Source organism: Arvicanthis niloticus, chromosome 9 (genome assembly GCF_011762505.2).
Source record: "Arvicanthis niloticus isolate mArvNil1 chromosome 9, mArvNil1.pat.X, whole genome shotgun sequence".
Lineage (NCBI taxonomy): Eukaryota > Metazoa > Chordata > Mammalia > Rodentia > Muridae > Arvicanthis > Arvicanthis niloticus.
The window spans coordinates 62,202,952-62,226,920 of record NC_047666.1 but is presented as its reverse complement, the minus strand read 5'-3'; the positions used below and the strand labels follow the sequence as shown (position 1 = coordinate 62,226,920).

General features: G+C 49.8%; 2 protein-coding genes across 10 annotated transcripts; both read left to right on the top strand.

Annotated features, from left to right (window-relative positions):
- Positions 1-1,886: 1,886 nt before the first annotated feature.
- Positions 1,887-12,176, top strand: Lrrc23 (leucine rich repeat containing 23). Of its 7 annotated transcripts, none has more exons than XM_076940549.1 (8): positions 1,887-2,181; positions 2,636-2,812; positions 2,899-3,008; positions 3,499-3,752; positions 5,776-5,906; positions 8,948-9,084; positions 11,167-11,470; positions 11,872-12,176. In XM_076940549.1, the coding sequence occupies exons 2-7, from the start codon at positions 2,687-2,689 to the stop codon at positions 11,438-11,440; spliced, it is 1,032 nt and encodes a 343-aa protein (XP_076796664.1). In that variant the 5' UTR covers positions 1,887-2,181; positions 2,636-2,686; the 3' UTR covers positions 11,441-11,470; positions 11,872-12,176. The 7 variants fall into 7 exon arrangements, with proteins under 7 accessions (XP_076796664.1, XP_076796663.1, XP_076796666.1 ...); XM_076940548.1 differs by having other exon boundaries at positions 1,947-2,161; XM_076940551.1 differs by having other exon boundaries at positions 2,025-2,161; positions 2,669-2,812.
- A 297-nt stretch (positions 12,177-12,473) lies between these two features.
- On the top strand, positions 12,474-21,992 carry Eno2 (enolase 2). Of its 3 annotated transcripts, none has more exons than XM_034511399.2 (12): positions 12,474-12,606; positions 13,697-13,796; positions 14,275-14,370; positions 14,488-14,546; positions 14,856-14,925; positions 15,356-15,489; positions 15,705-15,927; positions 18,217-18,414; positions 18,911-19,112; positions 19,382-19,490; positions 20,715-20,773; positions 20,988-21,992. In XM_034511399.2, the coding sequence occupies exons 2-12, from the start codon at positions 13,712-13,714 to the stop codon at positions 21,055-21,057; spliced, it is 1,305 nt and encodes a 434-aa protein (XP_034367290.1). In that variant the 5' UTR covers positions 12,474-12,606; positions 13,697-13,711; the 3' UTR covers positions 21,058-21,992. The 3 variants fall into 3 exon arrangements, with proteins under 3 accessions (XP_034367290.1, XP_034367291.1, XP_076796660.1); XM_034511400.2 differs by having other exon boundaries at positions 12,497-12,606; positions 13,529-13,796; XM_076940545.1 differs by lacking the exon at positions 12,474-12,606 and adding an exon at positions 12,651-12,793.
- Positions 21,993-23,969: the final 1,977 nt, after the last annotated feature.

Here is a 23,969-nt window from a genome sequence, read left to right as displayed (position 1 = left end):
TTGCAGCTTTGACAGCTCTTCATGGCACACCCCTCAGGGACTACAGGCACTGTGTCTCCTTTCTTGTTCTCTTGACAAGGCTTGAACTTAACTGTAGTTTAGGCTGGCTTTGAACTTAAAGCAATCCTCCTGCCTCAGTAACAAAGTGCTGGGGTTACAAGACTGTGTCATTTAACACACTTCACTTGCAAAGCACTTCCGGCTTTCGGAGTTCATTAACGTTTACCTCTTAATTCCAGTACTTGGAAGGCTGAAGCAAGGTTGCTGTGAATTTGAGGCCAGCTTGGGCTACACAGTGAATTCCAGGCCATCCTGAGCTATACAATGACATTCTGCCTCAAAATATCATTTTTAACTTATTTCCTCACAATAATCTCAGTACTGAGAATACGGGGGGGGAGGGGCAGGGATTTGTTTACTAAGGGTCAATCAAGTACAAACCACTTATATTGTTTGAAAATTCTCTAATCCTTTGGGGTGAATGCCGTTTCATTTTGAAGTAGCCCAGACTAGCCTGGAACATTCTCCTGCTTCAACTTACAGAGAGCCGCTGTTTACAGCTGTGTACTACCACGCATAATTCAGCAATAGATTTTGAGATAATATAGACTGAGGAACACACGGCTATTGAGTGACAGAGCTGTTTGGAGCCCGGTATTTATACTTTAAAGCTAGTGCTCTCGCTAGAGCCCCCGTTCCTTGACACTAAGAGAACAGATTTGTCTGTTGTGCTCCTCAAGCTAGGCTGATCTGAAGGAACACTTCCTGGCTTTCAGCCCACACGTATTCCATCAGACTACTTTGCAATCTTTAAAAAAAGATTAGCTTAAGTGTATGTGCGTGTGCGTGTGTGTGTATGTGTCGGGGTATGTACATGAAGGCCAGAGACATTAGATCCCCTGGGGACGGAATTATAGATGGTTGTGAGCCACCTTTTGTGGGTGCTGAAAACCAAACCCGAGTCCCCTGCAAGTGCGTGCTCTTAACCACTGAGCCATCTCTCTAGCCCCTGATGTGCATTTTTTATAAAGCATGTAACAATTAGTCCCGTGTCTTCCTGTATTAAGTGTTCTCTTTTTCTTAGATTCCACAAGATAGTATTAGCTGGGCATCGTAGCACTGTCCGGTAATCCCAGCGTTTAGGGGGCTGGGAAAGGAGTGACTTCAAGGCATCCTGGCCTACATAGAAAGACAGCCTCAAAACAAAACATAGCAACAGCAAAGACCCAGCGTAACTCAGCAGACTCTTCCCAGTTGTTAAAGTTATATTTATTGTACAGAATTCCAGATGACTGCTAGTAGACTGCAGATCTGCTAAGACTGCAAGCCGGACCTTTTATTTTTTGGATTTATTAATTTTATTATTTTTTTGTGTACGCTCATTTGCCTGCATATGTACGTATGTGCACTATGTGAGTGTCCAGTGTTGCGATCAGAAGAGGGCATCAGATCTCTCTAGAGCAGAAGTTATAGACGGTATGTGGGTGCTGGGAAATGGAGCTGGGTCTTTCAGAAGAAACAGCCAGGGCTTTTAATTCATCACTTGCAAGAGTGGTTGGCAGGCATCGCAAGCTGGGTCTTAAAGCTGGGTCTTAAAGCAGCTTGGCCCAGGTTTGCTCCACCAGGCCATCTTCCAAGGCCTTCAAGTAAATAATGAGCCGACCAGCAACAAATCCCATAACTTAGTATTTCTTGCTTCTCTTCGTGCTTTTCCCCCTCATCCATCCCCCTTTTGCTTCTTAGAGATGATCTTAAAGCCCAATTCCTTTGCATCCGGACATCTGGTTGCTTTAAGGACTTAATGGCTAGCCTCGCCTCGGACCATTGTTTTATGTCCGCCGACAATTAACCCCGTGGCACTCTTTTCTCTCCTCCTCCAGGTTCCTGGGATTAGGAATTTGGTCTTGTAACCTGGCAACCACTAAACTACCCGCTGAGGGTGGAAATAGGGGCGTTAGGGTTTGTGCTTTGCGGTTGAGGTACTCCAGGCTCTCAACGGAAGCTGGCTGCAAAGCTAAGCGTCCCGCCCCTGTTGCCATAACAACAATATATATAACTACTGCTACCCCGTTGCGTCTTCTAAAAAGAAAAAAAAAAACCAGTCCTGGCGTCTCAGCACAAAGATCCTCTCCATAACTACTTCTAGAGGAGCAGAGTCAGGGTCTGCGCCCACTTCTGAAGGCGAATTGGGTTGGAGGGTTGAAGACGTCGTGTCGGGGAAATGGTGGTGTTAACATAGAGACCGCATTAGAAGAGCAGGGGTTGGGGGTGGAAGGGAGCCCGGAGATGAGGTGTGGGTAAAGAAGGGGAAGAGGAGTCGGTAGGTGAGGTTTTAGGAAGACATGCGGAACTGTATCAAAGGGAATTCAGGAAGGAGGACACTGGGCTGCTGGGGCAGAGTGGCAAGTGAAGGCACGAACAGTCTGGGAGTGTGGGAAAGTGTCCCGAAGGGAGCGGGGGTGGGGGGTGGGGGGGAGGTTTTCCAAGCAGAGATTGGGAGCCCAAAGATGTTCTCTAGTATAAGACGCGCAGGTGGGAGTTCAGAGATGACAGAGGCTGTGTAGAGCACCTGTAAATGGAGGTGAGGGACGGGAGGGTTGGTGAGGGTGGGAGCTAAGATTATCTCCTTTCTCAGGACCAGGACTGAAGTTTTTCCGTCTGACTCCAGAGCGCAGGTCAGAGAAAGATGTCGGATGAAGATGATGTGGATGACATTGATCCGGAACAGGATGAAGTGGAAAGAGAAGAGGATGACAAGGAGATGGAGGAATGGGATGACTACAGGAAAGAGGGGGAAGAAGTCTCTGAGGAAGTGAGAGCCTGGAGAAGTGGGGGCTCCTGGGGCTCAGGACTAGAGGGGAGCTGCAAAGGGATTCCTGTGTTACCCACCTCTTTCAGTGGCTGCCCACCCCCCTCACGGAGGTCATGATGAAGGAAGGGCTTTCATTACTCTGCAAGATTGGCAGTGGACTGGCCCACGCTTATATTAAGCTGGAGGTTAAGGACAGGTGAGGACTGAGAGACCGGAGCATCACGTGCTCTGTCATTCCTGAGTGTTTTGGCTATGGCTTGTCTCTCTCATCCCGAGCTAATGGGAAAAAATGGCGGGATTTGCTTTTCAGAACTTCTGGGACTCTTTGGTGACTGGGTAGGTAGCTTAGCAGTAGAGAGCTTGCCTAGTATACACAAGGCTCCGGGTTCATCCCCAGCACCAAAACAACACACTGAAGCTTCTGTGGGGAGCTCTGGTGTCCATTGTAGAGTCTCTGCCTGCCTCTGAGATATAGTTTAGTAGTAAGAAGGTTCATCTGGCATGTGCAAGACACTAGTTGGGATCTCTGCACCGAAAAAGAAGAAGAAAACCCCACTTGCCTCCTCTTCCCCTCCCTCTTTGTCATCCCAGTACAAGTTCTCTGTCCTAGCACCTCTGCCAGTTCTTACTGGGCTCTTACCCTTTCCCGTGGATCTCCCCACCCCCACCCCACCCCCATCTCCCAGGGACCTCACAGACATCACCTTACTGCGTTCCTATATTCATCTTCGCTATGTGGATATTTCTGAGAACCATATTACAGACATGTCACCGCTCAATAGTCTCACTCACCTACTGTGGCTCAAGGCCGATGGCAATCAGCTTCGGAGCGCCCGGTTGAACGAACTGCCCTACCTGCAGATCGCCAGTTTCTCCTACAACCAGATCATAGACACCGAAGGCATCTATCATCCCCGTCTGGGAAGCCTGGATCTCAAAGGTGGGTCCTTAGGAAGAGATGCACAGAACTTCCCTTCCTAGCATAGAGCTGACAGAAGTAGGAAGTATATGTTTCTTGGCTGAGCCACACAGCCATCTGTATACAGACATTCATTCGTTGAGACACATGCTGGGCTGGGGATACAACTCAGCAGTAAAGTCTTGTCTATATACTTACACAGTGCCTAGACAAAAAGAGAGACTTACTAAAATTAATTGTATTTTTAAAAATTTATTTTTAATTACGTGTACATAGGTATGTGCAGGTGTCTGCAAAGACCAGAAGAAAATGTCGGCTTCCTGTGATCTGCCTGGTGTGGGTGCTGGGAACCGAACCCAGGTCTCTTCACCACTGAGTCATCTCTGTAGTCCCTCATAAAATTCTTTATGACAGTTCTTCATGCTGGAGATACAATGAGCAAAACCAAAACACACACACACTCTCTCTCTCTCTCTCTCTCTCTCTCTCTCTCTCTTTTTTTTTTTTTTTTTTTTTTTTTGGTTTTTCAAGACAGGGTTTCTCTGTATAGCCCTGGCTGTCCTGGAACTCACTCTGTAGACCAGGCTGGTCTCGAACTCGGAAATCCGCCTGCCTCTGCCTCCCAAGTGCTGGGATTAAAGGCACTGGCCAGCAAAACTCTCTACTCTTATGTAGAGTTCATTCTAGTTTAGGAGGATGGGCAGATTTTAACAGTGAGCATAGTAAATAAATACAAACCAGGCATGGAGGCTCACAACCATAATCCTTACACGCTGGAGGTTAGAGCAGGGTCGATGAAGTTCAAAGCCAGTCAGAGTCAGCTTGGCCTGCAGAGTGAGACCCAGTCTAAAAGTACAAGGGACTGAACCTATTGTCTTGTGCATGCTAGGCAAGCACTCTTCTACTGAGCCATATCCCAGCCCTGTCACGACTTTTTATAAGATTTTTAAAGGTTAGTTTGTTTATGCATTTTGTGCATGCTTTGTCTGCATGTACACCTGCACACCAGATGGTGACATTGGATCCCATTATAGACTGTGTGGTGGTTTGAAGACACTTGGCCCATGGGAAGTGGCACTATTAGGAGGTAAAGCCTTATTGGAAGAGGTGCAGCCTTGTTAGATGAAGTGTGTCACTGTGGAGGCGGGACTTTGAGGTCTTATATATATGCTTAAGTCTGCCAGTGTGACACAGAGTCTCCTTCTGGCTGCCTTCTGATCAAGAACTCTCAGCTTCTCCAGCACCGTGTCTGCCTTGCAGGCTACCATGCATCAGACATGGACTGAACCTCTGAAACCGTCAGTAAGCCCCAGTTGAATGTTGTCCTTTATAAGAGTTGCCTTGGTCATGGTGTCTCTTCATGGTAACACTGGACGACAGCCCCAAAGTCCATATTTCTCAAATAAAAACATGGTCAGGCCTATCAGAGCCTGGTATCAACTTCTGTCTTAGTTAAGGTTTGATTGCTGTGAAGAGACACCATGGGCCAAGCATATTCAAACCACCACAGACGGGCAGTGAGCCACCACATGGTTGGTAGGGATGGAACGCAGGACCTCTGGAACAGGAGGCATGCTCTGAGCCATTAAAGCCATCTCTTCAGCCTCGAAAATTACTTTTAATTTTGAGAATAGGTCTCATAAATTTCTGAAGCTGGACTTGAACTCACTCAATAGTAGCCCAGGGAGGCCATAGCTTTTTTACTCTGCTGCTTCAGGCTCCTAGGTCTGAACTACTTGGCCCAGCACAGATAACAATTTCAAACTGATTGTTTAGGGGAAACACCACCTGACCAAAGATGTTCAGGAAGGAAGGACGTCGCCCATGAATGTTGCTTAGGCATAACCAATTCATTCTCAAAGCATAGGTGGGCTAACCCACTTGCCTCAGAGCTCCAAAAGTATTAGTATTGGGTTGTTCTCCCTCACCATCCACACTGCATCAGAGGGGAAGAAGATGTGGGGGTGGGGGTGGGGGGGCAACATATCTCCTGCTGAACCTTCTCCATGGACCTTTGAGATCTCCATTCCCTCTTTTCCGACAGGGAACCGAATCCACCAGGTGACTGGGCTGGACCCTGAAAGACTGACGAGCCTGCACACCCTGGAGCTTCGGGGGAACCAGTTAGAAACCACAATGGGAATCAACCTTCCTAAGCTAAAGAATCTCTACCTGGTAGCTCACTGGGCCCTCAGGTGGCACAGGGAAGGGAGCACAGCCTCGGCCTTTAGTAGGCTTTATCACCACCGTGGTGATGCGGCCTCGCATGGCGCCTGATGCTGTGTTAATACAAAATTAAAACAATAAGTACAAGCTATGCTTATAATGCTAGCACTTGGGAGGCTGGGTAAGGAGGACAGTTGAGAGTTAGAGGCCAGCCTGGGCTACAGAATAAGACTCTGTCTCTCAGAGGGAAAGGAGGAGAGTTGGGGAGAGGGAGAGAGGAAGGCAGGGCTACAGTGTACGACGTGCGAAAAATGCCAGGGAAATGTTTTGATATAGGTTGTTGCAAAATGCGCTTTTCAGGTACAGAGAACAGGTGAAGAAAGCCACTTAAACATTCATTTGTTTATTTACTGAGACAGGGTTTTATGTAGCCCAGGTTGACCTGAAATCACTATGTAACTGGAGATAACCTTGATCTCCCTGATCCTCCTGCCTCTACCTCCCAAGTGCCAGAATTCCAGTATGTACCATTATAATTGTGTGTGTGTGTGTGTGTGTGTGTGTGTGTGAATATTGTTTTTTTGTTTTTTTGGGTTTTTTTGTTTTTTTTTTTTGTTAAGACGGAGGTTTCTCTATGTAGCCCTGGCTGTCCTGGAACTCTCTCTGTAGGCCAAGCTGGCCTTGAACTCAGAGATCCAACTGCCTCTGCCTCCCAAGTGCTAGGATTAAAGGCATGCACTGCACTACCCAGCTATAACCTAGTACTCTTTTTTTTTTTTTTTTTTTTTTAAGATTTATTTATTTTATGCATGAGTACACTTTCACTCTCTTCAGACACACCAGAAGAGTGCATTGGATCTCATTACAGATGGTTGTGAGCCGCCATGTGGTTGCTGAGAATTGAATTCTGGACCTCTGGAAGAACAGTCAGTGCTCTTAACTGCTGAGCCATCTCTCCAGCCCCCAGTAGTTTTGTTTTATGTGTTTGTGTCTGTGTGCACACACACTGTGTGTGCATGCAGGCGTGCAGCTGTGCTGTGTGTAGAAGCCCAAGGCAGACTTCAAGCCTCTTCCTCAATGGCTTTTGACCTTGTACTTTGAGACAGGGTCTCTCACAGAACCTGAAGCTTCACTAATTAATTAGTTGGCCTAGCCTAAGGGCTCCAGGGATCTGAGTGTCTCTACCCCAACAGCGGGCATTACAGACTGCGTGCCCCTCCCCCACCACAGACACAGGATTGGCTTTTTGTGTGAGTGCTAAGGACAAACAAGTCTCAGGACAAGAATTTTACTGACCAAGCCAGGTCTATGGCCCCATGTTCTGTTTGTTTTTTGTTTTCAAGGGTCACACCATGTTGCCCTGACTGGCCTATGTAAGTCAGTCTGGTCTGGAACTCACTGCAATCCTCTTACCCTGGTCTTCTAAGTGCCAGGATTTGTAGGTGTGTGCTGCCATATCTTGTTTTTATTACTTTACCTTAAAAAATATTTATATAGCCAGGTTGTGGTGGTGCACGCCTTTAATCCCAGCACTTGGGAGGCAGAGGCAGGAGGATCTCTGAGTTCAAGGTCAGCCTGGTCTACAGAGTGAGTTCCAGGACAGCCAGGGCTACACCCTGTCTCGAATATGTGTGGTGTGTGTGTGTGTGTGTATAAGCATGTTTTGTCTACATGTATGTGTGTATGTGTAGTACCATGTGTGTGCCTGGTGCCCCTGGAGATCAGGAGAGAGGCTTAATCCCCTGAAACTGGAGTTACAGGTGGTTGTGAGCTGCCACGTGGTGCTGGAAACAAAACCTGGGTCTTCTAAAAGAACAGGAGATGCTCTTAACTGCTGACCCGTTGCTCTGGCCCCAAGCTTACTTTTAGTTTTGAGACAGGATCTCTCTGTATAGCCTACACTGGCCTGACCCCTAAACAGAGCTCAGGCTTGCCCTCTTATTTATCCCCAAGTGGGTGCTGGGGTCACAGGTGTGCACCACCACACCGGCCAGGCTCTCAGTGTCTGCCCATTCAGCCTGGACATGCTGACTTCTAGAATGGTACTAGAGCCATTTCCCTGTTAGAGAGTGGGGCTCCTGGGACAAGGGTGGGCTCAAGGTCTAACTCTTCTGGAATTAGAGGTAGCCTTGATGGGATGACGAGACAAACAGAATATGGCTGAGCTTCTGTTGTGGTGGCTGCTGCTTTTTTCTTTTCCCTTTGTCTAGCTTGTTTTTTCTTCCTTTGTACTGGGATTTGAAATCAGTGCCCTGCACAGCTATAGGAGAGCTGAGCCACCAGAGCTCCTCCCTGGCCCAGAAACAATGCCGTGTTTCTAGTTTCTACGGACAGATTTGTTGTTGTTCTGGGAAATCTAGTCTTTGGGCTTCTTTCTCTTTTTTAAAAAGAAAATCTATTTATTTTGTTATGTATACAGCATTCTGCATGTATGCCTGCAGGTCAGAAGAGGGCACTGGATCTCATTATAGATGGTTATAAGCCACCAAGTGGTTACTGGGAATTGAACTCAGGACCTCAAGGAAGAACAGCCAGTGCTGAGCCATCTCTCCAGCCCTTGTTTTTCTTTTTAGTTAAAAACACTTTACAATTACTTCTTACTTTGTGTGTGGGGATGCACAGCATGACATGAGGATGAATGGCAAACACTGGCTCTCTTTCCACCATCTGAGTACAGGGGAATGAACTCAGGTTGTTGGGCATGGCTGCAAACACTCACTGAGTAATCCTGATGGCCTCTTTTTTTTGGGGGGGGACTATTTGAGATATGGTCTAACACTGTAGTCCAGGCAGGCCTGGAGACTTCATGAGGTAGCCCAGGTTGGCTTCTATGCCATGACACTTTACTTGCCTCTGTCTCCTGAATACTAGGATTTGGGGGATGGGCCACACACCTAGCTCTGCACTTCTTCATTTTCTACATCACACCTTCTGTCCCCACCCTCCTCCTCCATGCCCACGATACTTCCATTTCTTCTTGGCTTCATCCTTTTCTGACTCACTCTCTCTGCTCCCCACCCTGGGTCAATGTTACCATACACCGGATGTAGGCTCAAAACCTGCTGAAGAAGGTAGAGGGCCTGGAGAACCTGAGCAACTTGACCACCCTGCATCTGCGAGACAACCAGATCGAAACTTTGGATGGCTTCTCCAAGGAAATGAAGTCGCTGCAGTACCTCAACTTGAGGTATGGCTGTGCATTCTCTCTAAGACCCACCTCCCACCTGTTCATCACCAAGAGCAGCTTCTGAGTCCGTGGTCCTCTCCCAGTACCCGTCAGCTGGGTCCTCACCTTGTCCTTTTGATCCTGTCCTCTGCTGTCCTTTCTTCTGCATTTGCCTCAAAGAGCAACACAGAGATCTTCCTGGGAGCTCCAGATTCTTAGATTAATTCATTCTATAGTGAAGACTGTGCTGTGTTTAGTAGGGCGGATTCTGTGTTTTAGGAACACCTAAAATAATCAGAAGCAGTCCTTTTTCCTCTTTTTCTTTCTTTTCTGTTTTTTCCCCCCAAAATGTTTTTTTCCGTGTAGCCTTGGCTGTCCCGGAACTCATTTTGTAGACCAGGCTGGCTTGGAAATCACAAGAGATCCACCTGCCTCCACCTCCTCAGTGCTGGGATTAAAGGCATGCACCGCCACTGTCCACAACTGTTAAGCTCCTTTTTCTTGTTTAAATGTGAGGGTCTTACAATGTTCCACAGGCTGGCCCCAATCTCTCGGCCTCAGCCTCCTGGACAGCTGAGGTTATAGTCATCCACCACTATGGCTGTCTTTAAGTGATTCACAGTCTGACTCCAGTGATCTTTTCCTGGCTGTATCTTATGTAATGTAAATGCCTTTCTCCCTCTCCTAGGCCCCAATTACCCTTTCCATTCCTTGTCTCTTTTCTCCTGAACTGAACACTACCTGTAAAGGACAGCATTTAACCTGTGATATTAAACATAAGACGGTGGTGTCGTAGGCTTTTTATCCCAGAACTCAGGAGTAGAGGCAGACAGATCTCTGAGTTCGAGACCAACATGGTCTACAGAGTGATTTTCAGGATAGCCAGGGCTACACAGTGGAAGCCTGTCTTGGAAAAAGAAAGAAAGAAAGAAAGAAAGAAAGAAAGAAAGAAAGAAAGAGAGAGAGACAGAGAGAAAGAAAGGGAGAAAGAAAGAAAATGAACGAAAGACAGACCAAAACTTCAAGGCCTGATGCACATGTTCATAATCCTAGGGCTTGGGAGTCAAAGACAGGAGGGGTGTTGCAAGTTTGAGGGGGAAGCCAGATCCGTATAGTGAGTAGGTCTGTACCAACCACAGGTACATAGAGAGACTCTGTCAACAACAACAAAAAACAATAATAAAAATAATAACAGCAACAAAAACCAGATGTGGTGGCTCATGCCTATAATTGCAGTACGCAGGAAGCTGATTTCTGTGAGTCTGAGACCAGCCTGGGCTGCAGAGCCAAACTCTGTCAGCCCCCTCAACACACACACACACACACACACACACACACACACACGGAAGGAGGAGATGGATACGCACATGCAGGGTCAGAGGGATTTTTCTCTAAGCTCCTCTTTTCTGATGAACAATTCTTTAATTTTTGTTTTGTGGTTCTATTGATCAAACCCAGGGCCTTGTGCATGTGAAATATGTACTCTCTCACTGGGCCTAACAAAATGCCGGTAGAGCTCAAAGTGAAGAAAGTTCCAGGAGGCCCAGAGCACCTGTGGAGACCGTCTGGAATACTCAGAACTGGATTCATAGGTGTTTGGAAGCAGGAGCATGCCATTTCATGCAGAGTTTTGCAAAGAAGTACATTAGAAGACTGAGCTTTTTATTCAAGCTGGGAGACCCAGTCCATCCCTAGCTCTGGGTTCCTTACTGAAGGAAGCACCCTCATCCCTTAGCGCCTCACTCTCAGGTCCAAGCTCCTTCTCCTGATCTTTCCAATCCCTGTTGTGGTATGGCTGACACAGAAAATGTCTGCTCCTGTAAGGGACATTTGCCCCTCTTCTCCAAATACAAGATGGGATGAGGCCTAGCTTTGCTGCTCCAAAGTCTGAAGATGACACATCGCATGGCATTTAGGGATTCTGTGAAGGGAAGAGGAGGGGTGAGGGAATTGCATCCTGCCAAGTCCGGTCCTCAACCATCATTGCTTCCAGGGCCCAGAGTTGCTTCCAGGAAGTGTTCTTACAAAGGAAGCCCAATTCCTAGCTAACAATCAAAGCAAGCCCATTTTCCTGAGTTAACCCCTCCCCGACCTCATTCACAGAAGTAATATGATTGCTGACCTGGCGGAACTGGCCAAACTGCGGGACCTGCCAAAGCTTCGAGCCCTGGTGCTGCTGGACAACCCATGTGCGGATGAGACTGACTACCGCCAGGAGGCCCTGGTGCAGATGGCACACCTAGAGCGTCTAGACAAGGAGTTCTATGAGGATGAGGACCGGGCAGAGGCCGAGGAGATCCGGCAGAGGCTGAAGGAGGAACAGGAGCAAGAACTCGATCCGGACCAGGACATGGAGCCATACCTGCCACCAGCTTAGTGGCTCTTCCAGCCTGCAGGGACAGTAAAGGTGATGCCAGGAAGACAGCCTCCGGAGGGCAAAGGCTGGGCACACAGGAGGAGAGGCCAGAGTTAGGGGCTACAGGTATCTTACTTAGAGATGAAGGAAAAATGAGAGAGGCGCAGGAAGTGGTGATAAAAGACACAGGAGACTAGAGAAGGGACCGCTGTACAGACATAGCTGGTCCGAAGGGATCTCTCTGGAGCTCACCAGGGAAGGAGGTAGCTTGGGGTATATGGAGGATGTAGCTGGGCCAGGGAAAAGATCCTGCACTCAAAATCTGAAGCTAAAAATAACAGGACACATGGGTGAAGAGGGGAAAAGAGGGCAGAGCAAGGCAGAGACCGAGAGGCCTGGGGATGTGGGCATTTCCGGTAGGGCACAAGATTTATTTCTCTTCTCTTTTCCAGGAGGCCAAGGACACTGGCCTCAAGAACTGATAAGACTCCAGTGGGGGACCCCCTCATTCATAGCCCTGTCACAGGAAGTGGGAGATGCTCCTTTTTGTCCCAGACTGGAAATCCATCACATCCCAAGGCCCAGGTTCTTTGGCAGTCATCTCTGTGTGGCTTGTTCCGTGGGCCTAAACTCCTAAGTACAGCTCTCAAGCAGGTCTGGGGCAACTAGGATGCTAGTCAGGGTTGTCTGGAGAGAGGAGCTGGGGAGGCGGGCTATGATGGGCCAGTTCGGCTTTCAAATAAAAGGCATTTTTATACTTTTGTGTGTGACCGAGTTCGTGAACCCCTGTGGTGTGCTTTTCTATCAGTCTGGGTTAATACCTGCCGCAGTACAGGAATGAGGCGACGCCTGCTTCCCTCGAGTTGGCTGGACGTGGGTTATGAGCATCTGTGTGCTTAAGGGGTTGCCAGCCTGATCCCGGATCGCCCGGGCCCTTCCCCCACCCATTCGGTTCCCCACCACCACCCGCGCTCGTACGTGCGTCTCCGCCTGCAGCTCTTGACTCATCGGGGGCCCCCGGGTCACATGCGCCCGCCTGGCTCTATAGGCACCGCCCCTTGCTCCCCCCCACCCCCCGCCTGCGCTGGGAGCCGCAGCCGCCGCCACTCCTGCTCTCTCTGTGCCGCCGCCGTCACCATCGCCACCGCCAACCACCACCGCCACCGGCTGAGTCTGCAGTCCTCGAGGTGAGGCCCGTATCGGGCCGCATCCCCTTACTCGCTCCTTGCGGCCTCCACTCCCCGTTGTCCTGGGCTTAGCGTCCCGGGCGGGTGACGCTGCATACCTGACTGTCACCTGCCTTCCCTGGCACCCTCCATTCCCGGCCTTCCCGGACAGCTCCCGGCTTTCTGCTTGTCACCCCCTCTGGTTTAGGTACTAGCTTTCTGCATCCGCTTTTCTAACTGCACGGTTCCACCCTCTCCTTCTCCTCTCCCCGCGCCGGCATTCATCTAGGGTCCTGCCGATTTGTTTCTTAAGTTCGATGTCTCCGCAGGCGGCGCGTGTTTTCCTAGCACGTTTTTTTTTTTTTTCCTTTGCGTTTGGCTTCCTTCCTTGGCTGCCTCAGACTTGCTCTAGACTCTTCCTTTGGTCCCTTCTCTTCCCCTCTCTCTGACATTTCATTTTTCTCCGATGCTTGGGGGAGGGTTAGGAGGAGTGGGGGAAATTTGTCCGGGGGTAGAAAAGAGATGGGTCTGCCTCACCATTCCCCACTGTAGCCCCTAGGGACTGGAGGCCTGGTCCCAGGACGCTGTCCCTAGACTCCTCTTGAAACGAGGAACTCGTGTTTGGGAGAGAGGTGACGACCCCGGAGTGTTCTCTAGACCTTTTGTATATGGGCTGTCAAGTTGGTGCTCCGCCTGCCCAGACAACCCCTCTTCTTTCTGTTTCAAGATCCAAGGGAAAAAATGCCAGTCTGGCAGCCATCCCGCCTAGGGAAGTCTAGGGGAACCCCACTGGTCGGTGAAGCTGCTGAGGGGCGAAAAAAATCGCTGCTTGCCCCTCCCCTCTTCACTGCAGTGTTCTCCCATCTTATCATGAGATGTACCCCGCCCCTACTGCAAGTGACCTCCCCTTCCTCACTGCATTGACCTTCTTCTCTCTCCACAGGGAAGGGAGAACCCCTTCTACAGTGCCTGATTGCAGTCCGCTCCTCCCCTCCCCCTACCACTGCAGTAACCTCTTTCCCAGCCCTCCTAGCCTCTGGCCCCTCCCACTGGCCTCAGGCTCCACCCTTCTAAGCCTCTTATCTTTCTCCTTCCTCCACTTCCACCCAAGGAGATCCCAGCCATCATGTCTATAGAGAAGATCTGGGCCCGAGAGATCTTGGACTCCCGTGGGAATCCCACCGTGGAGGTGGATCTCTATACTGCCAAAGGTGATGGGCGGAGCATGGGTTGTCTATAGCGCCTACTTCTCCTATGCTGGGTCTGGAAAGGGTTGAGAGGTCTTCCTTCAAATCCAGGGGCCGTGGAGCGCTAGGCCAGGTTGCCAGGGCTGGGTTGTGGAGTCTGATCTTCCTTGGCTTGTGGATCCAGGATAGGTGGGTCTGTATTCTAGTTCAGAGTGAGAAAGGTCCTGCCTGTGTGAGCACAGGAGCACGCATGCTCTGCCTAGCTTAGCTCTGTTTCTGAGGCCTCCCACTTGTGCCTATGAGGCCTCAGTCGGGCGGATGAGGTGGCCCTGCGTGTGCAGCTGGTACAGTGTCTGTGAGAGTGTGTGTATCTGTGTGTAGTGCCAGGGAACCTTGTAGGAAGAAGTCTGGATGTGGCAGGCAGGAGTTTAGGCTAGAAGGCTCAGAGAATCCTTGGCCCCAGAGTGTCCTCCCCCCTTCCTCATGGCATGTCTTCTTCCAGGTCTTTTCCGGGCTGCAGTCCCCAGTGGGGCCTCCACTGGCATCTATGAGGCCCTGGAGCTGAGGGATGGGGACAAACAGCGTTACTTAGGCAAAGGTGATGGATGACTCTCCTCTCCTAGCATGCCCCAGTCCCCTGGATGCCTTCCCCCTTCCTCTCCTCACTCTCCATCCCCTCCTCCTGGCCTGACCAGCCTGGTTTTCCTTTCTCTAGGTGTCCTGAAGGCAGTGGACCACATCAACAGCAGGATTGCACCGGCCCTCATCAGCTCAGTGAGGCCCGCTCTTTCTTGTGGGTGGGGTGGCTGCTAAGCCAGAATCCTAGACGAAATCTTGGCTCCAGGGAGGGGACAAGGGGAGGCAAAACAAACAAACAAACAAACAAATTAACCCCCACTCTTTAGGAGTTGTAGTTACAAATGCAAGGGTGGGAAAAATACTGCTTATTGCTCCTGCAGCAACTGAAGGTCCCAAAAGCCGGCAGGGCAGGGATGTGGTGGTACCCTGCTCAGACATAAGGCTGTGTGTGAATGGAGGACCCTCTGCCTTAGGGTCCAGCCTCCATCTTGGCTCTGCCCACAGGGTCTCTCCGTGGTGGAGCAGGAGAAACTGGACAACCTGATGATGGAGCTGGACGGGACTGAGAACAAATGTAAGCAGGGGCTGGCCGGGGAGGGGTAGGCAAGTACAGAGCCCTGAGGAACCATGCTGGGGACACTTGGACTGTCAGAGAACCTCCTCCTCCCTCACCCAAAGCCACTGCAGTGAGAGGGGTGACACTAAGAAGGAAGGCAGTGGGAGGGGGTGACACTAAGAAGAAAGGATTTCTTGAAGCATGAGGACAGGAGCCCAGGAGCCGGCATGAGGTAGGCTGGGGGATTTTTAGGAAGAGGTGAGGCCTTCCCTTTCTTCTCACCTCTGTCCCCAACCCCACTATTAGTAACAGAAAATGACCCCTCGCTGTTGAGGGGCAGGGATGGGAAATCTCCTTTACTGGCTTTTCTGGGGAAGTATAGGTGGAGCCAGGGCCTACGAGAGAGGGGCACATTTTTCACTCACTGCCTTCCTCTGTAATCTTCCAGCCAAATTTGGGGCCAATGCCATCCTGGGTGTGTCCTTGGCCGTGTGTAAGGCTGGGGCAGCTGAGAAGGACTTGCCCCTCTATCGCCACATTGCTCAGCTGGCTGGGAACTCCGACCTCATCCTGCCTGTGCCGGTGAGCACTGCACTTGCCTAGCCTCGTCCCCAGGGGAGGAGGGAGCATGCCACCGGGTGAGAGATGAGGGGAGGAAGGTGAACAGGCAGCTACAGAGGAAGGATGGGGATGTGAGACCTGAGCCTGGCATCTGAGGATCTCAGGTTGCCATTCTCAGGAGCAGGAGGAAAAGTCTCTGACTCTTTGGTGACTCTTTGATCTGCGGCTTCCCCCAGGCCTTTAATGTGATCAACGGTGGTTCTCATGCTGGGAACAAGTTGGCCATGCAGGAGTTCATGATCCTCCCAGTGGGTGCTGAGAGCTTTCGAGATGCCATGCGACTTGGGGCAGAGGTGTACCACACACTCAAGGGGGTCATCAAGGACAAGTATGGCAAGGATGCTACTAATGTGGGGGATGAAGGTGGCTTTGCCCCCAATATCCTGGAGAACAGTGAAGGTGAGGCCCGGAGCCCTTACTCCAGCCCAAGTCTCACACTGGGAAAGCTGGCACATGCAGGTCCTGTAGGACACTGGAGAAAGGTCCTTAAACTTCAGAAAATCTCAAGAGGTAGCTAGCAGCCCCTAAAGTAGACTCCCGGGGCCTTCTGATTTCACAAATAGACCTTGGAGCTTGGTCTTTTACCTGCCTAGCCAAACCTGTTAGTTAGCATAGGTCCTCACTGGACTGCTGAGAATATTGGTAAGTGCTCTGGGTAAGGTTAATGCCACAGTCTTACATGATGTACACCGTGCTTCAGGGAGGTAATTCACACTGGTTCCATCCCCTTCCCAGCCTCTCAGGTATCTAGGATTTCTATATTTCCTGTGCTGCGGGAACTGTAAAGGTAGTGGTTAGAAGTGAAGGTACTGGGGCTGGAGAGATGGCTCAGCGGGTAAGAGCACTGACTGCTCTTCCAGATCCAGAGGTCCTGAGTTCAATTCCCAGCAACCACATGGTGGGTCACAACCATCTGTAATGGGATCCAATGCCCTCTTCTGGTGTGTATGAAGACAGACAGCTACAGTAAACTCATATACAAAAAACAAACAAACAAAAAAAAAGTGAAAAAAGTGAAGATACTGGCCAGGCAGTGGTGGTGCTTGTTTTTAATCCCAGAACTTATAGATGAATCTCTGAGTTCGAGGCCAGCCTGGTCTACAGAGTGAGTTCCAGGACAGCCAGGGCTACACAGTGCAAGCCTTATCTTAAAAATAAACAAACAGGGCTGGAGAGATGGCTCAACAGTTAAGAGAACTGGCTGCTCTTCCAAAGGTCATGAGTTCAATTCCCAGCAACCACATGGTAGCTCACAACCATCTGTAATGGGATAAGATTCCCTCTTCTGGTGTTTCAAGGGCAGTGTGCTTATATACATTAAATAAATAAATATTTATTTATTTTAAAAAATATAAGCAAACAAACTAATTAAAACAAAGAACAAAACAAAAAGTGAAAGTACTAGCTAGGGGTGTGACACTCAGGGGTAGAGCACCTGCTCAGCCTGTTCCAGGCCATCACACCACACCCTAATGTATACACACGCATGCACATACATGTACGTGCACACATATCCATACACATTCGTGCTGACTCTGAGATTACTTGCACTTATTTGAACTCTGAGGAGTTATTAGCTGGAACAACACTTGGGAGGCCAAAGCTTGCTATGAGCTTAGATCCTGGACTACAGGGTCATGAAACCTTCTTACCACCTTCTTCTTTTAAAAAAAAGAAAGAAAATAATAATAATTAATAATAATGGAAAGAAAAGAGAAAAATGACAACAATAAAGACACAGAAGTGGTCTTTTTAAGAGCCAAGCATTTGAGCAGGGCATGGAGGTGCAGATCCTTAATCCCAGGTAGAGGCAGGTACATCTTTGAGTTCAAGGCCAGCTTGGTCTACACAGAGAGTTCGGGGCTAGTAGCTATGGCTACGTGGTAAGAACCAGTCTCAAAACAAGGTGGAGGGGAAAACAAGGCGTGATCTGAGTTCTAGAAGTATCATTGAGGATTACATGAGATAATATATGTACAATGCTAACATGAGGTGATACCAGGGAAGGCCAATATTAGGGCTTAGTGGCTAAGGACACTTGCTGCTCTTGCAGAGGGCTCAGGTTTGGTTCGCAGCATCCACATGGTTCCAGGGATGTAACACTCTCTTCTGGCATCGGTGGGTACCAGCACATACATGCAGCATATACACACATGCAAGCAAAACACTTAATACACATAAAATTTTTTTAAAGAACACACACACACACACACACACACACACACACACACACACACACACACTGCTAGCCAGGGCCTGGTGTGTAGTATCCCAACCATTTAGAGGCTGAGGCAGGAGAATCGAAAGTTCAAGGTATGCTTTATCTACAGAGTGAGTTCCAGACCAGCCTGAGCAATTTAGACCCTTTCTCAAAATGAAAGAGAAAAAAGGGCGTAGGAATGTATGTGGCTTGGTGGCAGAGGAATTGCCTCAAGTGAATGAGGACTTGGGTTTGAGCCTCAGCACCAGGATGATGTGTGGGGGAGTGAGTGTGGGGGAGGGGCTGGAGGGAGGGGGACCAACACTAGTAACTAGTAACCGAGCTCTACTCTTCTGTCTCCCTAGCCTCTCCGCAGACCCTAGCCACCCCTCCCCCCAGCAGTCCCCTCCTTCCACTCTGTATTGCTTTTCTCCTCCTCTTTCCTTCACACCTGTTTCACTTCACAATTTCCCTGGATTTGTCTCTAGCCTTGGAGCTGGTGAAGGAAGCCATCGACAAGGCCGGCTACACGGAAAAGATGGTGATCGGCATGGATGTGGCTGCCTCGGAGTTCTACCGTGACGGCAAATACGACCTGGATTTCAAGTCTCCCGCTGATCCTTCCCGTTACATCACTGGGGACCAGCTGGGGGCACTCTACCAGGACTTTGTCCGGAACTATCCTGGTGAGAGCGAGGGATTGTGGGAGATAGGAAAGGGAAAGAACGAAGATAGGCAAAGGTGAACTTTATGGGATGCAGAGTCTGGGGCCAGGTGACATCCTAAAGAGGCTGAGAAGCAGGGAGACGAGGCAGCAGTTTCTTGCAGAGCCGCGCTTTGAGTGTCATGTGACTGCGCACGTAGCTGTGATGGAGCTCCTCCGATTGTTTCAGAACCTGGGCTCTGAGAGCTACTTGGGCCCTAGGGAGGGCTCTGGAAGGAGCCAGGGATGGGAAAAACATGAATGGATGTGACAGAAAAGTGCCAGGTGTTAGTATCTTTGACCGATGAAGGTAGATGGAGGTGGCACGGCTGCCTTGGTGGGGGGAGGGGGGGGGCGAGTCACTGAGGTACAGTCTCCCCAGCTACCAAGGGCCTCTGTCTCGCTCCATGGTGGCCGTTTGTCTCCATCAGAGCAAGCTTCTCTGGCAAAAACCAGTCCCCTCTCCACTCCCTCTGCAGTGGTCTCCATTGAAGACCCATTTGATCAGGATGACTGGGCAGCTTGGTCCAAGTTCACAGCCAACGTCGGCATCCAGATAGTGGGCGATGACCTAACGGTGACCAACCCCAAGCGCATCGAGCGAGCGGTGGAGGAGAAGGCCTGCAACTGTTTGCTGCTCAAGGTCAATCAGATCGGCTCAGTCACAGAAGCCATCCAAGCGTGAGTGGCTTCTGGCCTCCTCCCACCTCCCACCTCGTTTCTTCAGGACTCCTCTTGCGAACCCTCTTAGCAGCTGGATTCTGCCCTGGAATCCTGGCGAAGGCTGGGTACCCTTCACACTCTTGTCACTTCTAGTCTCTCTATACTTCACGATCTGCCCTCACGACCCTTAGTCACCTTCCTCCAGGGGCTCCCTGACATAGATCAAGCCCGGGTTGGGAAGGGAATAGCTGTGCTTCGGGGCAAGTCAGTGCTGGTGTACGCTGCAGGTGCAAACTGGCCCAGGAGAATGGCTGGGGGGTCATGGTGAGCCATCGCTCTGGAGAAACGGAGGACACGTTCATTGCTGACCTCGTAGTGGGACTGTGTACAGGCCAGGTGAGTAGAGCCAGTCTGTGGAATTAGAGAGATCTTTGTAGGGTTGGTGGGTTCTGGGCCCAGTAGTTACTGTCCTGCCAGAAATTTGAGAGTCAGAGAAGTTTCAAGAGTAGAAGTCTGGGGATTGGGGATTTAGCTCAGTGGTAGAGCGCTTGCCTAGCAAGCACAAGGCCCTGGGTTCGTCCTCAGCTCTGGGAAAAAAAAAAAAAAAAAGACAAAAATAACAAAAAGAGTACACAGGCGGATTTCTGAGTTCGAGGCCAGCCTGGTCTACAGAGTGAGTTCCAGGACAGCCAGGGCTACACAGAGAAACCCTGTCTCGAAAGAAAAAAAAAAACCAAACCAAACCAAAAACAAACAAACAAACAAACAAACAAACAAACAGAGTAGAAGTCTGGCCAGGCATAGTGGCACACACCTTTAATCCCAGCACTCAGGGGGCAGAGGCAGGTGGATGTCTGTGAGTTTAAGGCCAGCTTGGTTTATATAGTAAGTTACAGGACTCCTAAGGCTACAGGGAGGCACTTCTTAACAAGCAAACCATAAAAAAGAGCAGAAGTTCTGAGCTGGTGAGATGGCTCAGCAGATACAAGTGTCCGGTGCTAAGCCGACTGTCAGCTTCAGTCTGATTCGTGGGACCCACAAGTTAGAAGGAGAAAACCAACTCCCAGTTGTCCTCTGACCTCCACATGCATACCATGGCAAGAGCAGATCCACAGACGTGTACACAGACACAAAATAAAGTATTGATTTTTAGAATTAATTAATTAATTAATTAATACAAATATAGATGTTTCGGGGCTGGAGGTTTAGCTCAGCTGCAGAGTGCTTGCCTAGCATGTGCAAGACCCTGGGTTTCATTAAAAGTCCCAGCCCTCAGGAGACAGAGGCAGGAGTTCAAGACCAGCCTAGTCTACATAGCAAGTTCCAGGACAGCACAGTCAACATAGTAAAACTCTGTCTCAAAAACAAACAAAAAGACCTGGACTTGGCTATACATGCCCTTAGTCCTGACACTTGGGAAGTAGAGGCAGGAGGATCAGGAATTCAAGGCTAACCTGTCCCTTTTGAGGCCAACTTTCATAAAACTGTCTCAAAATAAAATTAAAAAAAAAAGTGTGTGTGTGTGTGTGTGTGTGTGTGTGTGGTAGGGGGCGAGGGGAGTAGGGTTGTCCTATCAGGTGAAGGAAATCTCTAAGCTATATGTCTCCTGGAATGTTTCAGATCAAGACTGGTGCCCCATGCAGATCTGAACGTCTGGCGAAGTACAACCAGCTCATGAGGTGAGGAGGGTCCCTGAAGAACAAGTAGTTGATACCAAGGAAATAGTTTTGCTTAGTGGGTTCCAGGATGGTCTGATTGTCAGATCACTAAGGGTCCAGGAAAGTCAGGGAATGTTCACCTTGGGGCAGTCCTCAAAGGAGGAGCCTGGAGGGACCCAGAGAGAAGAGCAGATCCCTCTTCTCCTGACTGCTCCTCTTCTGGATCACCTGTCAGGATTGAAGAAGAACTGGGGGACGAAGCTCGCTTCGCGGGACATAATTTCCGAAATCCCAGTGTGCTGTGAACCCCCTGCTTGCCTGCTCACTGGAACATCTCATTCTCCTGGAGCCTCTTTCTTGCTGTCCCAATATGCCATAATTCACCCTGATACCCTGAGCCCCCAGGTCACCCAGAACACCTCAACTCACCTGCTCCGGCTGCTCTTGGCTTCCACAACCCCTTGCTATCTCTGCTCTTCCTCCTCCTGGGCTCCATTTTTGAGGGATTCCAGTCTGCCCGCCTTCCCTTCTATTCTCTCTTCTCTTTAAAAAAAAAAAAAATGGCGATGAGAAGAGGGTCCACAGAAGAACCGTCAGTGTCTGACAGGAGCTTCGGGATTGGTGTGTTGGGGTGTTTACAGTGGGGCCATGGGGCAGGTGTGTGTCACTGTTTTCTATGTTGTGTAGAAGCCTTGAACTATGCATAGAACTGGTGTTTGGGGAGTGTTGTATGTGTGGTCATGCTTGGTTAAGACAAAGAGAGAGAGAGAGAGAGAGAGAGAGAGAGAGAGAGAGAGAGAGAGAGAACAAGTATTTATTTATTTATTTATTTATTTATTTATTTATTTATTTATCAATCACTCAGCTGGTCAGTCAGTCATCTCCCATAGCTCTCCAGTCTGAAAGTGACCCAACTTGACAGGACGAGGCATCAATATTATCATGTGACTGCATTCCAAGATGACCTAGGATGGGAGGTTTTGCTAGCACGGGAAGGGGAACAGAAAAGGACCTTAGCAATTGTTTCATTTGGTGCACTAACCGAAGCTCGCTACTTTACAGAATGGGGCTGTGTACCTGGGGGGCTTTTCTCCTCTAACTCTCTCCCCAGCCCTGGGTTCCTCAGTCTTTCTCCAGCTGCACCAGAGCACTGCCCCACTCCCCGTGCCATGTTCCACAGCTGCCACTGTCTTTGTGGCTTTGAAATGACCACCACCATTAAAGTCTGAATCACAGAGCACCGCCCCTTGTCTGAGGACTTTTTCTCTCTGCTCCATAGGAGAGGAGAAAGAGAAAGGACTAAATACTGGTGAACCTGGATAGCAGATCTGGGAAGGGCTCAAAAATCGGCAGGCACTGGACTCATGATCAAGTCTGCAGCGTAGCTGGTGATGTGGGATTCATGGGTTTTTTGGTTTTTTTCAAGACAAGGTTTCTCCGTGTAGCCCTGGCTGTCCTGGAACTCTCTCTGTAGACCAGGCTGACCTCGAACTCAGAAATCCGTCTGCCTCTGCCTCCCGAGTGCTGGGATGTACCAAGCATGTAAAAGCATGTACCGCCACCCCTGACGGAACTAAGGATTCTTAGCCTGTAGTACAGGAGTCACTCAAACATAAGGGATTGATTGTATCTGGGGTGAGGAATAAGGCATTCCTGGTTCCCAAAGTCTTTGGCCAAAAAAGGAATAAAGTAGCAGACTAAAAACTAAAGCATTCTTGTACTGGTCCTCAACAGAATTCTGGATGGCTTTGACATGAGAACATCATGGCCACCGACTCCTCTGGAATATGGAACTGAAGAGGAAAGGGAGAGGAGAAGAAATATTAGGGGAACTGGGGGCCTGGGAATCTGAGTTCTCCAGTAAAATGGCTGCAGCACCTGAAGTCCTCACCAGCCTCCCCGATAGCCCGCACGACTGTGAGGACATCGGTGTGTGGCTAGAGGCGCGCTAAGCTTTCAGCTCCACTGAGGCGGTGGTGTTGAAGAACCCGGCCTACCTTGGGGGACAATCTCCCTTTACATTACTATGCTTAGGGTACTCGGGCTCACGCTTGCAAGCAGCATCTGCCCATGGATAGCTGTGGCCACTAGAGGGAGCCCAAGTTTTGCAGGACACCATACTAGACGCCAAGGTGAGGTTGGGGTGGGAAGAATTTCAAGGTTGCACCCTCCGCCCGCTTCTCACGGATCCTCCCAAGTTCTGGTCCCAGACTCCCTCAGACTTCCTTCTCATTTTAGGGCTAACAGAAACGTTCATTGGTGAATGGCCAGGAGCCAAATCTCCCCCCTCCCCCATTCCTGTATCCCTCAGCTATTTTCAATTCAAAGAACTTCTTGCCCCCTCTCCTCTGTCCCTTTGGATTTCTATGTAAGCACCTCATCTTTCCCTTCTCTCCTTGCACCCCTGTATGCCTCCCTTGGGGCCCGCTACACTTCTCTGGGGTTGCTGTCTCAGGAACTTTGGCCCGCTCTATTGTGGCTGCAGCCACCATTCCTGACCCATGTCTTTTCTTCCCTCCATCCTAGCTAGGTATCTTTCTCTGACAGCATTACCAGCCCCCTCCAGGTACTGGGTTGGATTGGATTACGGCTAGCTCTGCCTGGGCCTCAAGGCCCCTCTCTACTTTCCTTTTGTGACATTGCCTGGAGACCAGTGGATTGTAGGGGGCTGGGGCCAGAGAGGAAGCTGGGGTGAAGGATGGGGGTGGGGTGTATATATGATGCTCCCAGCAGCTGAGCTATGAGCCTGGCCTTGGGTACCAGAGGAACTGGAACGTGTAGTGCCGGCTTCTTTTCCTAGTTTCATGCCCTGTCCTTACCTAGGCCTACATTTTTCTTTTAGGCTTAGGTAAGTAATCTTGGCTGTTGCCTTAGTGGTTAAACAAGGGTAGAGGCTCAGTCTAGAAAGGTCCTGGGCCAGGCCCAGTGGGAAACTAAAGGAAAGAGAGGAAATGCAACGGAGAGAGGGAGGGAGGAGTCTCAGCAAAATTAGTTGGTGGAGGGAAGGAGCTGGGTCTATATCTTAAAGCACAGAGAAAAAGAAGCCAGGGGTACACAGGAGAGGACCTGGTCCAGGGCCTGGTCTCTCGGAGGCCTTGGAAGGGGACAAGCTGATGGGTATGGGGGTAAAGTGAGTCCCTGCAGAGGCAAGGGACTTCAGGGTGGGGTGATGGGATAGTCATTCCTAGATGGAACAAGCATTCTTGCTCGGTTTCCC

Excerpts from the sequence above, each read along its gene's own strand:
- Eno2 (XM_034511399.2), top strand. The coding sequence starts at position 13,712 with ATGTCTATAGAGAAGATCTGGGCCCGAGAGATCTTGGACTCCCGTGGG. Across the intron at positions 18,415-18,910 it reads CTTTGTCCGGAACTATCCTG|TGGTCTCCATTGAAGACCCA; the intron begins GTGAGAGCGAGG and ends CTCCCTCTGCAG. Across the intron at positions 19,113-19,381 it reads GTCACAGAAGCCATCCAAGC|GTGCAAACTGGCCCAGGAGA; the intron begins GTGAGTGGCTTC and ends TGTACGCTGCAG.
- Lrrc23 (XM_034512057.2), top strand. Across the intron at positions 3,009-3,498 it reads AAGCTGGAGGTTAAGGACAG|GGACCTCACAGACATCACCT; the intron begins GTGAGGACTGAG and ends CCCATCTCCCAG. Across the intron at positions 3,753-5,775 it reads GGGAAGCCTGGATCTCAAAG|GGAACCGAATCCACCAGGTG; the intron begins GTGGGTCCTTAG and ends CTTTTCCGACAG.